At 44.4% G+C, this 13,905-nt stretch overlaps 1 protein-coding gene across 3 annotated transcripts in view; it reads right to left on the bottom strand.

Annotated features, from left to right (window-relative positions):
- The window catches only part of XPNPEP1 (X-prolyl aminopeptidase 1), a 56,257-nt gene extending 43,824 nt beyond the window's left edge, over positions 1-12,433 (bottom strand). Inside the window, exons 1-2 of one of the 3 annotated variants that reach the window (XM_018041520.1) lie at positions 12,415-12,433; positions 1,332-1,420 (exon numbers count right to left, since the gene is read on the bottom strand). Coding sequence is in view for 1 of the 3 variants with exons in the window: in XM_018041518.1 (XP_017897007.1) it covers positions 1,332-1,420; positions 7,532-7,563 (121 nt within the window). In the remaining 2 variants the exon portion in view is untranslated. Of the gene's footprint in view, positions 1-1,331; positions 1,421-7,531; positions 7,671-12,414 lie in introns of those variants that run through there. The other 2 variants (XM_018041518.1, XM_018041519.1) reach the window with 2 other exon arrangements.

Here is a 13,905-nt window from a genome sequence, read left to right as displayed (position 1 = left end):
TCCAATTTCAGCATCTTAGCATTTTCACAGATGCCAAGCTGCTCCTCCAGCACCCAGAGCTTTAGAGTTTGTTGCTCTGTCCCACTGCTGAGCAAGGGCCAAGAGCTTTACATACATTAGTGGTTAATCCTCATAATAATCCCCACCCAGGGAGGTTCGACTCTTCCCATTTCACAGATAAATAAACAGAAGTCAAATACTTGATGACCCAAGTCAAGCAGATCATCAGGACGAGGACCCAAGGCCTATCCAATTACCAAGCCCACCCACTGATACATCATCTTATCTAGAGAACATAACAGAGGCGGCTCTCTTAAAGCAATTCTAAAACCCAAGGAGTCAAAACAAGTGGGCTCCAGTTTCCAGCTGGAATTTACAACCTCGGACAACTGAAGCTCCCTGAAGCTCTATTTCTTCATATGCAATAAAAAGAAAGAGAAATTCTCACCAAACTCTAAATCCAATGGTTCTATCACTTTTCCCTTTCCTACTTCCTCTTCTCGTTCCTTCCTCTCCTTCCTCCAACATGGTCCAAAATGTGTTGGACACAGCAACATTTGTCAAGAAAAGGGACCTAAAACTGCATATAGTTACAGCATTGATCTTCCAAAGAGAGATCAGTTATGGTTACTAACGTGCTTCGTGGGACTGATCTTTTTCAGTCAACTAGAAGGAAACTCTGTAGTTCTCCTGAGTAGTCCGCAGAAAAGGGACTGGAAATAGAGAAATATACCACTTTTTTTTTTTTTTTTTCCGGAATTTGGGTTTCTGGCAACCCAACAATATAACTAATCAGTTCTGGGAAGAGGATATGGTTCCAGAAAATTTTCCCCAAAGGATTTTCCTGAATGTCTGTTCAATTTATAAAGCACAATAATACATTATAAACTTATTTCATAGTCTTAAGATGAAAACTGAAAGCCAATCTCTAAGGATGTCAATAAATTATATTAGAAATTAGAAAAATCAGACTAGAACTTTTTCAATAACAACCTATCTCTACCACTACCACCACCATCACCACCATGCCAAGAACAATGAATTCAAAAACCATATCCCTCTACTTTCTACTGAAAAAAAGTAACATATATATGTGTATATATATATACACACACACATATATATAAAATATGTACATACACACAATAACCAACAACTCAGGAAGCCAAAAGACAAAATGGGTTTTAATTTCCAGACATACATCCCCTCATCCCTAGACATGATCAATTATTAATCCCTTACCCTCCCTTCTCTCTCAACTTGGTGCTGAAGCAGAGGAATCTAAAATCCTTCCAAGATGTTCCATCTAAAGTAAGAGGCAAAATTATTACCTGTTTCCACACCTGGGTCTCCTGAGTATGTCAGCTCGTTAGGTTCAATTATTCTTAAATTTCTCAGCTGAAAATCCTGGTAATTTGCCCTAAGGAAGAGAAAGAATAGGCTATTGCATACTTTGACCTCAGTAAACGTGGCAAGGTTTAGTCAGAGAAGAACATCAACTCGACTTAGCAATTTTCCTTTATGAGATGGAAAAACTCTCACCCCAATATCAGTGATGAAATAAGTAAGTTTCAGATAAAACATCACCATGGCAGGTAAATCTCAATCTCAGTCTCTAATTCATGAATTTTCTTCCACTATAAGTAGATCCTAAATTCATACAGAAATGCAAAGAATCTGAAATAACCAAAACAATCATGAAAAAGAACAAAGTTGAAGGATTCAACCCTTCCTGATTTCAAAATTAATAAAACTACAGTAATCAAAACAGTGTGGTACTGGCATAAAGATAGACATATATCAGTGAGGGCTTCCCTGGTGGCTCTGTAGTAAAGAATCTGCCTGCCAATATAGCAGACATGGGTTCAATCACTGGGTCAGGAAGATCCCCTGGAGAAGGAAATAGCAACCTACCACAGTATTCTTGCCTGGGAAATCCCATGGACAGAGGAACCTGGCGGGTTACAGTCTGTGGGGTCACAAACGAATTGGACACAACTTAGCGACTTAACAACAACAACCAGATCTACCTCCTAAGAATCTGTATGCATGTTAAGAAGAAACAATTCGAACGAGACATGGAACAATGGACTGGTTCAAAATTGGGAAAGGAGTATGTCAAGGCTGTATACTGTATTATTTAACTTACATGCAGAGTACATCATAGGAAATGCTGGGCTAGATGAATCAGGCTGGAATCAATAGTGCCGGGAGAAATATCAACAACCTCAGATATGTAGATGATACCACTCTAATGGCAGAAAGCAGAGAAGAACTAAAGAGCCTCTTGATGAGGGTGAAAGAGGAGAGTGAAAAAACTGGCTTAAAACTCAACATTCCAAAAACAAAGATCATGGCATCTGGTCCCACTGCTTCATAGCAAATAGATCAGGCAGAGGCAGGGGGTGGGGGGCAGGGGAGTGTGCAGAATGGAAACAGTGGCAGACTATTTTCTTGGGCTCTAAAATCACTGCTGATGGTGACTGTAGCCACAAAATTAAAAGATGCTTGCTCTTTGGAAGACAGCGTATTAAAAAGCAGAGGCATCACTTTGCCGACAAAGGTTCATATAGTCAAAGCTATGGTTTCTCCCGTAGTCATGTATAGATGTGAGAGCTGGTGAAGAAGGTGAGTGCCAAAGAATTGATGTTTCTGAACTGTTTGTGCTGAAGAAGACTCTTGAGAGTCAGAGTCCCTTGGACTGCAAGGAGATCAAACCAGTCAATCATAAAGGAAATCATCCCTGAATATTCATTGAGAGGACCAATGCTGAAGCTGAAGATCCAATACTTTGGCCACCTGATGCAAACAGCTGACTCATTGGAAAAGACCCTGATGCTGGGAAAGATTGAGGGGAAGAGGAGAAGAGGGCAGCAGAGAATGAGATGATTGGAAGGTATCACCAACTCAATGGACATGAATTTGAGCAAACTCTGGGAGATGGTGAAGGACATGGAAGCCTGGCACGCTGCACCCCATGGAGTTGCAAAGAGTAGGACACGACTAAGGGACTGAACAACAACAACAACAACATCTAATGGAGAAATATATAGTCTCTTCAACAAATGACGATGGGACAAATGGATATCCACATGTAAAAGAAGGAAACTGAACTTCCACCTTCACACCATATACAAAAATTAACTCAGAATGGATCACAGACATAAATGTTTTCTTAGAAGAAAACAGAGACATAAATCTGCCTGACTTTGAATTAGGCAATGATTTCTTAGATATGACATCAAAAGCATATGCAGCAAAAGAAAAACAGACGGAACTTCATTAAAGACTGGAATGCTTCAAAGGATACGATGAAGAAAGTGAAAAGGCAACCCTTAAAATAAAACATTTGCAACTCAAATATATGATAAGATTCTGGTATCCAGAGTATATAAAGAACTACTATAGGGACTTCCCTGGTGGTCCAGTGGTTAAGCAACCACCTGCCAATACAGAGGACATGGGTTCAGTCCCTGGTCTGGGAAGATCCCACAAGCCATGGGGCAACTAACCCCATGAGCTGAAACTACTGAAGCCCACATGCCTAGAGCCTGAAATGAGAAGCCACTAAAATGAGAAGCCCATACACTGAACTAGAAAGTAGCCTCTGCTCACCACAACGAGAAGGCCTGCACCCAGCAACAAAGACCCAGCACAGCCAAAAATAAATAAAACGGTTTTTAAAAAGGACTATTACACCTCAACAATAAAAAGAAAAATATTACAATTTTTAAACGGTCAAAGATTCCAAATAGACATTTCTCCTAAGAAGATATACAAGTGGCCGATAATCAACATGAAAAGATTTTCAGCATCATTATTCATAAGGGAAATGCAAATGAAAACCACAATGAGATACCGCTTCACACCCACTAGGAAGATTATAATTTCAAAAAAAAAAAAAGGACAAGGGGCAAGGACGTAGAAAAATTGGAACAACCAGAAAATCACTGGTGGGAATGTAAAATAGTACAGTAGCTTTGGAAAACAGTCCAGCATTCCTCAAAAGATTAAATACAGTCTTATGACCCAGCAATTTCCCTCCTAGGTACATAGCAAAGGAAACTGAAAACACAAGTCCACATAAAAACTTACACACAATGTTCATAGAAGCATTATTCATGATATTCAAAAAGTAGAAACAACCCAAACATCCATCAATTAATGGATAAATAAAAGTGGTCTAAACATACAATGCAATATTATTTGGCAATAAAAAGGAATAATTACTGATATATGCTACAACGTAGTAAAGCTGGAAAACATTTTATGCTAAGTGAAAAAAGCTAAAGATGATCATATATTGTATGATTTCATATGCAGTGTCCAAAAGAAACAAATCCATAGAGAGAGAGGAGGCAGTGGTTGCTTAGATGTAGGATGGAGCTGGAAATAAGGAGTGACTGCACTGTGTACAGAGCTTCTTCCAGGGAGGATTAAAATGTCCAAAAAACTGATCATGGTCACGGTTGCACAACTCTGGGAATATCCTCAAAACCACTGAATTGTACTTTTTAATAGGTAAATTGTGTGGCACATGAATTATATCTCAATAAAGTTGTTATAATATTTTACAAAGTAAAAAACCTCTTTTCCTTGGACAGAAAACAAGTCACATTCTCACCTGGTTTCCCTTGACTTCATATACACATTTAAAAGATGGTGAGCCAAGGAAGTCAATTTCTCTACATACTCAAGTGACTGGTTGACACACAGGACAAGAGAGCTGGAGGGAAACTATTCAAAAGCAGCTCTATTCATTCACTTTACGTGAGAAGAAACAACTCGCCACAGGCCATAAACATTAGGAGCTGCAAAGACAAGACCAGAAATCAGTCTGACAGGTGACGTTCCCAGAGAACTTGAGTTCAAGCACTCTCTGTCAGCATCACCAACTCCATCTTCCTGTAAGGATCAAAGGAGCCACAAAGCAGCTGAACATTATAACAATCATGCTCCCGTCATATCCTGGTCTCTGCAGAGTCTGAAATCCATCTACCCTTCACTTACTTGGACAGACACATTCTCCGGCTCTCAGAGCAAGGTTATCATTAAATGTTAGAGCTAGGATATACCTGAGGGATGATCCAACTCAGCTCCCACCTCTAGAAAGAAACTGAGAAACAGAGGTCAACAAATTGCTCAAGGCCTGCTATTTGATGGCAGAGCTAGGCTAGCACTGGAGTCTAGGCCTCCCAACTTTCACTTGAGTGCTCTTCTCCTGCCCCAGACTTCTTCAGCCTGTGGTTGTTGTTTAGTCACTTCATGTCTGACTCTTGCAAGCCCATGGACTGCAGCCTGCCAGGCTCCTCTGTTCATGGGATTTCCCAGGCAAGAATACTGGAGCGGGTTGCCATTTCCTTCTCCAGGGGATCTTACCCACCCAGGGATTGAACCCATGTCTCCTGCAGGAGAGTCTTTACCACTGAGCCACCTGGGAAGCCCCTTCTCCAGCCAACACCTTCTCAGTATCACGATGCGCCATGAGATGAGTAAGAGGAAAGAAGCATGCAGAGAACTTCCTATTCAATCTATATTCAATCTATTTATAAGATGGTTATGGCACATTTTTCTCCCTCTCTCTTTTTAAAGAAATCCCAGCAGTGTTATTACCCTCCCCATGCCACCAGTCCAAGATGAGAATCACACATGTATATCACTCAGGATGGGGCAAAACAAGGACCAAGATGCTCAGTCATGCCCTGTAAGGTGAGACAAGGGTAGAATGGAACAGGTTCTAGGGTGAAGAAGTGGGCAATGTTATTTTTGCCTACCCAGAATCCAACCCTCCCTCTCTTGGTCAGAGCACCTTGGTTTTCCTTCTGAAAATGTCTCTTCTCCACTTTCAGCCCAGAGAGTTGGAATGAGTCTCACCTGTTCACCCACCAAGTTCTGGGATCCAGGCCTGCTCAATCCATCCTTCCAAACCAGCGAAGGACAAAGGATCAATCCATCCTTTCAAACCAGCGATGAACATAGGATCAAATCAGTCCAGTGAGGATCAGATTTGGAATTTCTGCTCCAACCATTAGGTAAAAGGACCCTATTTCTGCTGGGGCTGTCAGACTACAATTGTCATAATCTGCCAAAGGAGAAAGTCTGCCTGACAATGAAGCCAACACTGAAGAAATCAGAGCTAAAAGAGAGAAACCAAGTCTGAAGCTGGTGTGGTCACCTGGACTCAGCTGCACTAGAAGCTGGCTCAACCCCTTAACTAAGTCAATTTGAGTTCAGTTTCCATCATCTAAACCGAATCATGTTTACAGTGATAGCACTCAAATTCTGCCATTGGGGGAAGTACCTGGGGCAAATGGCCCCCCTTCTCTCAGCTCTCAGTGGCCTCCTGTGTGAGGTAAAGAGGCTCTTTCAGTTGATGCCTTAAAGACCCTTCTACCTCTAAAATGTTGTAAGTCTATGAAACCAGCAAAGACCAACTTGGTCCTCAAAGGCTACTTCTCAGCCTAGGGCCCTAACTCAGGATCCACTTGTCTGAACCCACCTCCAGCACTTAACACACAGGCAGCTCCTTCCCCGTGCAGGTTAGCCACACATCAGACATCCTTTCACAGGGTGGGCAGGTTCTCTACTCAACCCTAACATGCTGTGGCAAGGCCAAGTTCAACTCAAGGTCGGCTTGGGATCCCTCCACTCACAAACACCAGCACAAGCCTTGGTCTGTGTTCAGCAAGTGAGTCTGCCCAGGCTGCGAAGCCTATTCATTCAAGTTTCAGCTGGTTAGAGGATGGCTGACCTCGTGTGGATAGCCAGGGTGCTTGGCTTCTGACCTTTGTGACCCTCAACTTATCTCTCAGCCTCCTCCCATTTTGTTAGCTGCTCTGATAAGTATTCCCTGGGTATGGGGGAAGCACAGGCTGCAACCTGTTAATGTGAGGCCAGGGGATTATCCTTCTCACCTCCCTGAATCCAGGGAGAACCCAGGGCAGGTTACCGGTGGGACTTTCCTGGAAATTATGCCCAAGTATTTCCTAGCGTCTGAAAACACTTGGGTGGGGAAGGGCCCGCGGTTGCCTATGCTTGTGACGGTGACAGATCAGTAAGGCGAACTGCAGGTGTCATACTGTCAGGGTTGTAATTTGAGGATTAGATTCCCAGGGTAGAGGAGCGAGGGCAGGTGCTCGCCCGCCTTCCCGAACCCCGAGAAGAGCCAGTAGGGGTCAACTTCCTGCCAGAGCGGGCCTTCTCACCGGGCCGGGGAAGGGGCGGCGATGGCCACCGCCCCCTCGGGCCGATCGCCGCAGCTCCGCACACACACAAGTCCGGGGACCTGGCTCGGGCTGCCTGGGGGTGCCCGCGACCGCTGGAAACCAACCGGAACTTGCCCGGCTGCATGGTTCCCTCCCCTGTGGCCTCGCTCGGGGGGCTCCAGCCAGCCCCAGCCGGCGCCCGACTGCGGTGGGCCGCCCGCAGCTCCTCACCCGCTTGTCCCTGCCTTCCGGGGTGCAACATGCGTGCCCAGGCCCGGGGGGCCGCGCGCTGCCCGGACGCCGGATCCCCGGCAGAGCGCCCTCACCTTACTCGCGGTGCCTTTCTGGAGGCTGCCATTCGGCGGTGACGTGCCGGGGCTCACGTCAGTGGAGCGCAGACCAGCTGATCGCCGGCGGACCTGCAGGAGCACAGGAGGCCGGCGCGCGCGCCGGGCCGGCCACGCCCCCTCTGAGGCGTGCGCCCGCGCCGCGGCCCCGCCTACCCCCAGGCCCCGCCCACTCACCCCCGGACCGCCCCACCGCGCTGAACCCGTCTGCGTTCCCATCCCAATCCCCAAGCTTCTTTCCTCGCGCCTAGTGAGGGAATGGAGGCTGTGCCGTGGCGTGTGGTTTCGGTTCATTTTTCTCGCCATTCCCCAAAGAGGAAAAAGAAGGGCTTTGTCGGCCGAAGGGGCTGCAGAGGCGCGATGAGCTGCCCTTCAGGGATGTTCTAGCTTTTAGGAGGACGTGCCCAGTTCTGAAAGTGCCTCAACACGCTCTCACTTCCTGAAGCGTAAGCATGTTCCCAATATACAGGCAAAAGCCAGCTGCTCACTCCACTTGAATAGCTAATAGGTATCTCAGACTTATGTCCGAACGGCACTCCTGGCCCAACGCACCAAAACAGAACCGTACTCCCGCAGTCAGTAGATAGATCTTGGAGGCATCCTTGCCTCCTCTTTCACACCCTACATCCAGTCTGTCAGAAAATCGTGTTGGTCCTGTCTTCAATACAAATCCGTAATCCAGCCTCTTCTTCTCATTACCCCGACCTGTCCCCCCTCCAGGTCTGTGTCACTACCTTCTCACCCTTGTGATTGATTATTCTGGCTTCCCTAATACCACCGGCACCTGCACAGCCTAACCTAAACTTAACAGCCAGGTCAGCCCTTTCACGTCTGAGATCTTGTCCCTGCTCTGCTTAGCACTCTCTGTTGGTTCGTCCTTTCATTCAGGGTAAAAACTCTGCTTGATTTGTCCCTAACCTTTTCCTCTGTTCTCACATTGCTCACTCAGCTCCAGCAAAACTGACCTCCTTGCTTTCTTTGAAAAAGTTGGGTACACTCAGAGCCCGTGGACTTGCTCTTCCCCCAAATATCCAGGCTCCCTTCCTCACCTTTCCCTCCTCTTGCCTTCAAGTCTTTGCTCAGGTATCACCTTCTCAACAGACCTAACATGCTCACCCTATTTAAAATTGTAAAAACCTCCCAAATTCCTAATCCCCTTACCCTGCTGTTTTTTTTTCCCACAGCACTTACTACCTTTTAACATGATAAAAAATGTATATGTATATGTATATTGTATTCTGCCCCCACCTTATACACACACACATCATAGCCATTAGTGCAGGAGTGGTGTCTATGTTAACGATGAACAATATGGGACGTGTACTAAGTTCTCATTACATATTTTCTGCTTGAATGAATGTCTCCAGAATGTGCAGTACTCAAGGGTAGGGACAGTGGCTCTCCTGTTCATTGTTATGAACCTGGTGATTAAACCAACACTCAGAACAAAGTCAGCACTTCAGAAACATTTGCTAACTGAAAGCAATCTACACCTCTTCCTTTGACCTTGGTGAAGCCCTGATGCATCTGTAGCAAGCAGTTACGCTGCATGCAAGAGCTTGGAGTCCTAGTTGTTATTCAGTCAGCATCTAGACAAGCTAAATTAGGGCCTGTAGAAAAAGTATAAAAGAACTAAAAGATGTGGCGCCTTGGAAAGTAGCAGAAGTCTGTTTCATTTCCCCAAATTTATGAAGCCAAAAAAGAAGATTGTAAATAAAATGACTGGTTCCAGCCCACATCTGAAAGATGGTGGGAAAGATCAAGTTGTAAGGAAAAAAAAAAATAGATGTCAGAGAGACAGATTAAGTGGAACCTAAAGGGAGCAGGTATTTCATAATCACATCGCCTAGAGTCTGCTCAAGATTTATCACATCTGGCTTTACGGGAAAAAGAGAAATACTTTGTGTTCTCTGAACCGGATTTGAATTTCTGTTTGTAGGATAACAAAGCATCCCTCCCCATCTTGAATTTCTTTCAGGAGAAGCTCAGGGAGAAATTGTTGAGCCAAATCATCAGCAGAGGGTGAGAACACTGGGGTTATGTCGGGCTCTCCTCCCATCTCTGAAGTCCGCACATGTCTGAAGAGACGGGACAGTCACATTGACTCATACTTACTTTGTGCCTCGACCACAACAATCCAAGAAGTAAAAGACTGTCATCCTCATTTTACTGTTGAGGAGATCGATTTGCAGAGGTTAAGTCACTTTCCCAAAGTCCGCAAGCTGGTAAGTGGTTGGACTGAGGTGTACATTCAGGCGACAGGTCGTATTCCTCGCCCTCAGACACTGAATCATCACTAGGTTATATGAAAGGAACACTAGAGGTCACCTCATACAATCTCGTAGTCCTCATACAATCTCTTAGTCTCACATCATGTGTGGATGTGAGAGCTGGACCATAAAGAAAGCTGAACACCAAAGAACTGATGCTTTTGAACTGTGGTGTTGGAGAAGACTTCTGAAAGTCCCTTGGACTGCAAGATCAAACCAGTCAATCCTAAAGGAAATCAGTCCTGAATATTCATTGGAAGGACTGATGCTGAAGCTGAAGCTCCAATACTTTGGCTACATATTGTGAAGAACTGATTCATTAGAAAAGACCTGGATGCAGGAGGAGAAGGGAAATGATTGAAGGCAGGAGGAGAAGGGGACGACACAGGACGAGATGGTTGAATGGCATCACCAACTCAATGGACACGAGTTTAAGCAAGCTCCAAGAGTTGGCGACGGACAGGGAAGCCTGGCGTGCTGCCGTCCATGGGGTCACAAAGAGTCAGACACAAGTGAATGACTGAACTAACTGACTAGGGTTCACCTCATACAATCTCTTAGTCCACACAGTGGAAAGCAGGAAGCAACTGGATTCATCATTCCAACTCAGACTGGATAGGTTTTAAATGTAACCAGAAACATTGTTAGTCGCTCAGTTGTGTCCAGTCCTTTGCGACCTTATGGATTTAGTACACCAGGCTCCTCTGTCCATGAAATTCTTCAGGCAAGAATACTGCAGTGGGTTGCCATTCCCTTCTCCAGGGGATCTTTCTGACCCAGGGACTGAGCCTGAGTCTCCTGCATTGCAGGCAGATTCTTTACTATCTAAGCCACCAAAGAAAGACCCTGTTACTGGGAAAGATCTAAGGCAAAAGGAGAAGAGGGCAGTAGAGTATGAGTTGGTTAGATAGCATCACCGCATAATGGATGTGAATTTGAGCAAACTCTGGGAGATAGTGAAGGACAGGGAAGCCTAGCACTCTGCAGTCCTCGGGGTTGCCAAGAGTCTGACACGACTTAGTGACCGAACAATAACAACAACAACAAAAAACATTGTATGGATATATGTTATGGCTTGAATTGTGTCCTACCAAAATTCAGATGTTGAAGCCTCAACCCCCAAACCTCAAAAGGTGACATTATTTGGAAGTAGAGCAGTGTAGATATAGTTAGTTAGAATGAGACTGTACTCAGGTAGAGTGGACCCCTAGTCAGAATTACTGATGTCCTTATAAGAGAGAATTTGAACACAGAGAAAATGCCATGTGAAGATGAGAACAGAAATCAGAGCAATGCCTCTGTAAGTCAAACAACTCCAAAGACTGCCAGCAAGCCACCAGAAGCTAGGAGAGAGGCTTGGAACAGATTTTCCATCATGGTTCTCAGAAGGAACCAACACTGACAGCACCTTGATCTTGGAACTTCCAGCCTCCAGAGCTATGAGTCAATAAATTTCTGTTTGAGCCACTCAGTCTGGTATTTTGTTACAAAAGCCCTAGGAAACAATACGAAGTGAGTTCTAAACGTTCCAAGTATATGAACTGTGTGAGCTGTTATTTTGGCCACACAGCACTCATCCGTTACCTTTCTGGTAACCGTTCTTGCATTTCCCTCTGAGGATCCATCTTTGCTTCCATCCTTCCCTCTCTTTCTCTCAGTCCAAGTTATCTGGTGAAACACTTGGATTCCAGCAAAAGCCACAGGGATAGGCTCAGAAATAGAACCAATGCAATGAAATTTCCGTGGCAATTGCTGGAAGAGAGCCTTGTTCTCCTTTGCCAGGCAAGAACCCAGAAGCACCTACTCTGGAGCTGCTGGCTGTCCATGCAAAATGTGAATGGCACTAAAGCAGCAGAAGGCAGAGCAGGGAGAGAGAAAAAGAAACAGAAACCTCTTAATATCATTTGTGCCCTGTATCCTGCAAGCCTGAAACCAGATCTCCCTCTGGACTTTTTAGATGTCAGCCAAAAAGTTTCCTTTTGTGTTTAGGTCAGTGTGACATGAATTTCCTGTCACTTGCAATCAAAGAGCCCTCACTGAATCATTTAAGTAAGTTATGTTCCATCTATACAACTGGATTTTATCTATGAAATGGGTATAATTGTGTTAATATTGACAACTGTGAATTAAGATATTGGGCTTCCCAGGTGGCACTAATAGTAAAAAAAAAAAAAAAGCTTGCCAATGCAGGAGACATAAGAGACCCAGGTTCAATCCCTGGGTCGGAAAGATCCCCTAGAGGAGGGCATGGCAACCCACTCCAGTATTCTTGCCTGGAGAATCCCATGGACAGAGGAGCCTGCCGGGCTACAGTCCATAGGGTCACACAAAGAGTCAGACACGACTCAAGTGACTTAGCATGCACGCCTATTTAATACTGATATAGATTTATTTTTTACAATAAAAAGTAATCAGGGACTTTCCTGATGGTTCAATGGTTGGTACTCATGCTTCCACTGCCAGGGGTTAAGGGTTCGATCCCTGGTCAGGGACCTAGCATCCCATGCTGCGCAGTGTGGCCAAAATTTTTTTTAATAAATAAATAATGATGAATAAAAAGAAAGCAATCCACAGAATATTAATAATGCTTACCTCAAAGTGGCAGAATTTGGGATGATCTTAATTTTTCTTTGCTTCTTTGGTTCTTTTGAGATTTTTTTAATCTAAAAGAAATTTGAAGTATCAATACTGATCAATTCTCTGATCCTTTCACCTTTGAAGAGAGAAGGTGAAAGAAGGAAAGCTATTCCATCCCTCAAATATGAGCATCACAAGTTATAGTAGCCCTTCAATGTTCAACTTGATACCTGGTTGATGGCCTGACCATTGATTGGGGAGGTGGGACATCCCTGTTGGTAAACCCCCAAATGAGAGGACTGAAAAGATAGAGATTCCTATAGGCTATTAAACAAAATTACAACTTCAGTGGATGATTTTAACCTTTTCAAACATTTCAATTTGTTCTAAGAAAATTGATAGTTATAGGAACAGTGATGAGTGAGGCTCTCATAAATTGTTTTAATATGGTCTTATTTTCTGTAAAGTTAACTAAAAGATAGGCCTGTGGTTACACCCTAGAAAGGAATCAGAGAAGAAAAGCCAACTTTCAGGATCGTAGAGTCTGCCAAAACAATGTACTGTAAATTAAGGGTGGGAGAATGCATTTGGCTCAGATCAGAATCCACTCACCCTTTGTATTCAATGAAAACTGAACTCAGACTTTTGATATCTGAGTTCCATTTACTCTTGGCAAACCTCTGTTTTCTGGTTTAAAAAAAAAAAAACCCTCAAGAGGCCCAGAAGATTTCTTGGACATCAAAAGTTTCTTGCACAAACAACATATTGATGAGCTAAGTGTAAATGAATCAGAAACATACTGAGTAAGTGACTCTAAAATACACACACCCTCCCATGCTATACAAAAAAAAGAGGCTCAGAGAAGTGCAATGTTTGTCTCTTCCCTTAAGGAGGCTTCCTTTTAACCGTATTTTATCCCTTTCTCAAGAAGTCTTTCGGGGACCTTCGTAAGATGCAACAAAAGAAAGAGTATATTTCACTGCTCCCGACATTGACTTCTCACATTCCCTTCCTGGCTGTGCCTTGCAAGAGGGGCTTTGGATAGAAGGGCTTCCCTGGTAGCTCAGCTGGTAAAGAATCCACCTGCCCTGCAATAGACCCCAGTTCGATTCCTGAGTCAGGAAGATCCCCTGGAGAAGGGATAGGCTACCCACTCCAGTATTCTTGGACTTCCCTGGTGGCTCGGTTGGTAAAGAATCCTCTTGTAATGTGGGAGACCTGGGTTCGATCCCTGGGTTGGGAAGATCCCCTGGAGAAGGGAAAGGCTACCCACTCCAGTATTCTGGACCGGAGAATTCCATGGACTGTATAGGGGTCTCAAAGAGTGGGGCAGGACTGAGCAAATTGCACTTTCACTTTCACTTTCAGCATGGCCTAAAGTTCAAAATCAAAAGACAAACTCTGGTCCTGGCTCTGACTCTAAAAAGGCACGTGACTTTAAAACAGGTAGAGCAACTTCTTCCCTGGTTTCCTAAAAATTAGATGGGACCAGCCCCTTCCAGACCT

This window comes from Capra hircus, chromosome 26 (genome assembly GCF_001704415.2).
Source record: "Capra hircus breed San Clemente chromosome 26, ASM170441v1, whole genome shotgun sequence".
NCBI classification, from domain to species: domain Eukaryota; kingdom Metazoa; phylum Chordata; class Mammalia; order Artiodactyla; family Bovidae; genus Capra; species Capra hircus.
Note: the sequence above shows the minus strand (reverse complement) of the source record. Positions and strands in the feature narration are given on the sequence as shown.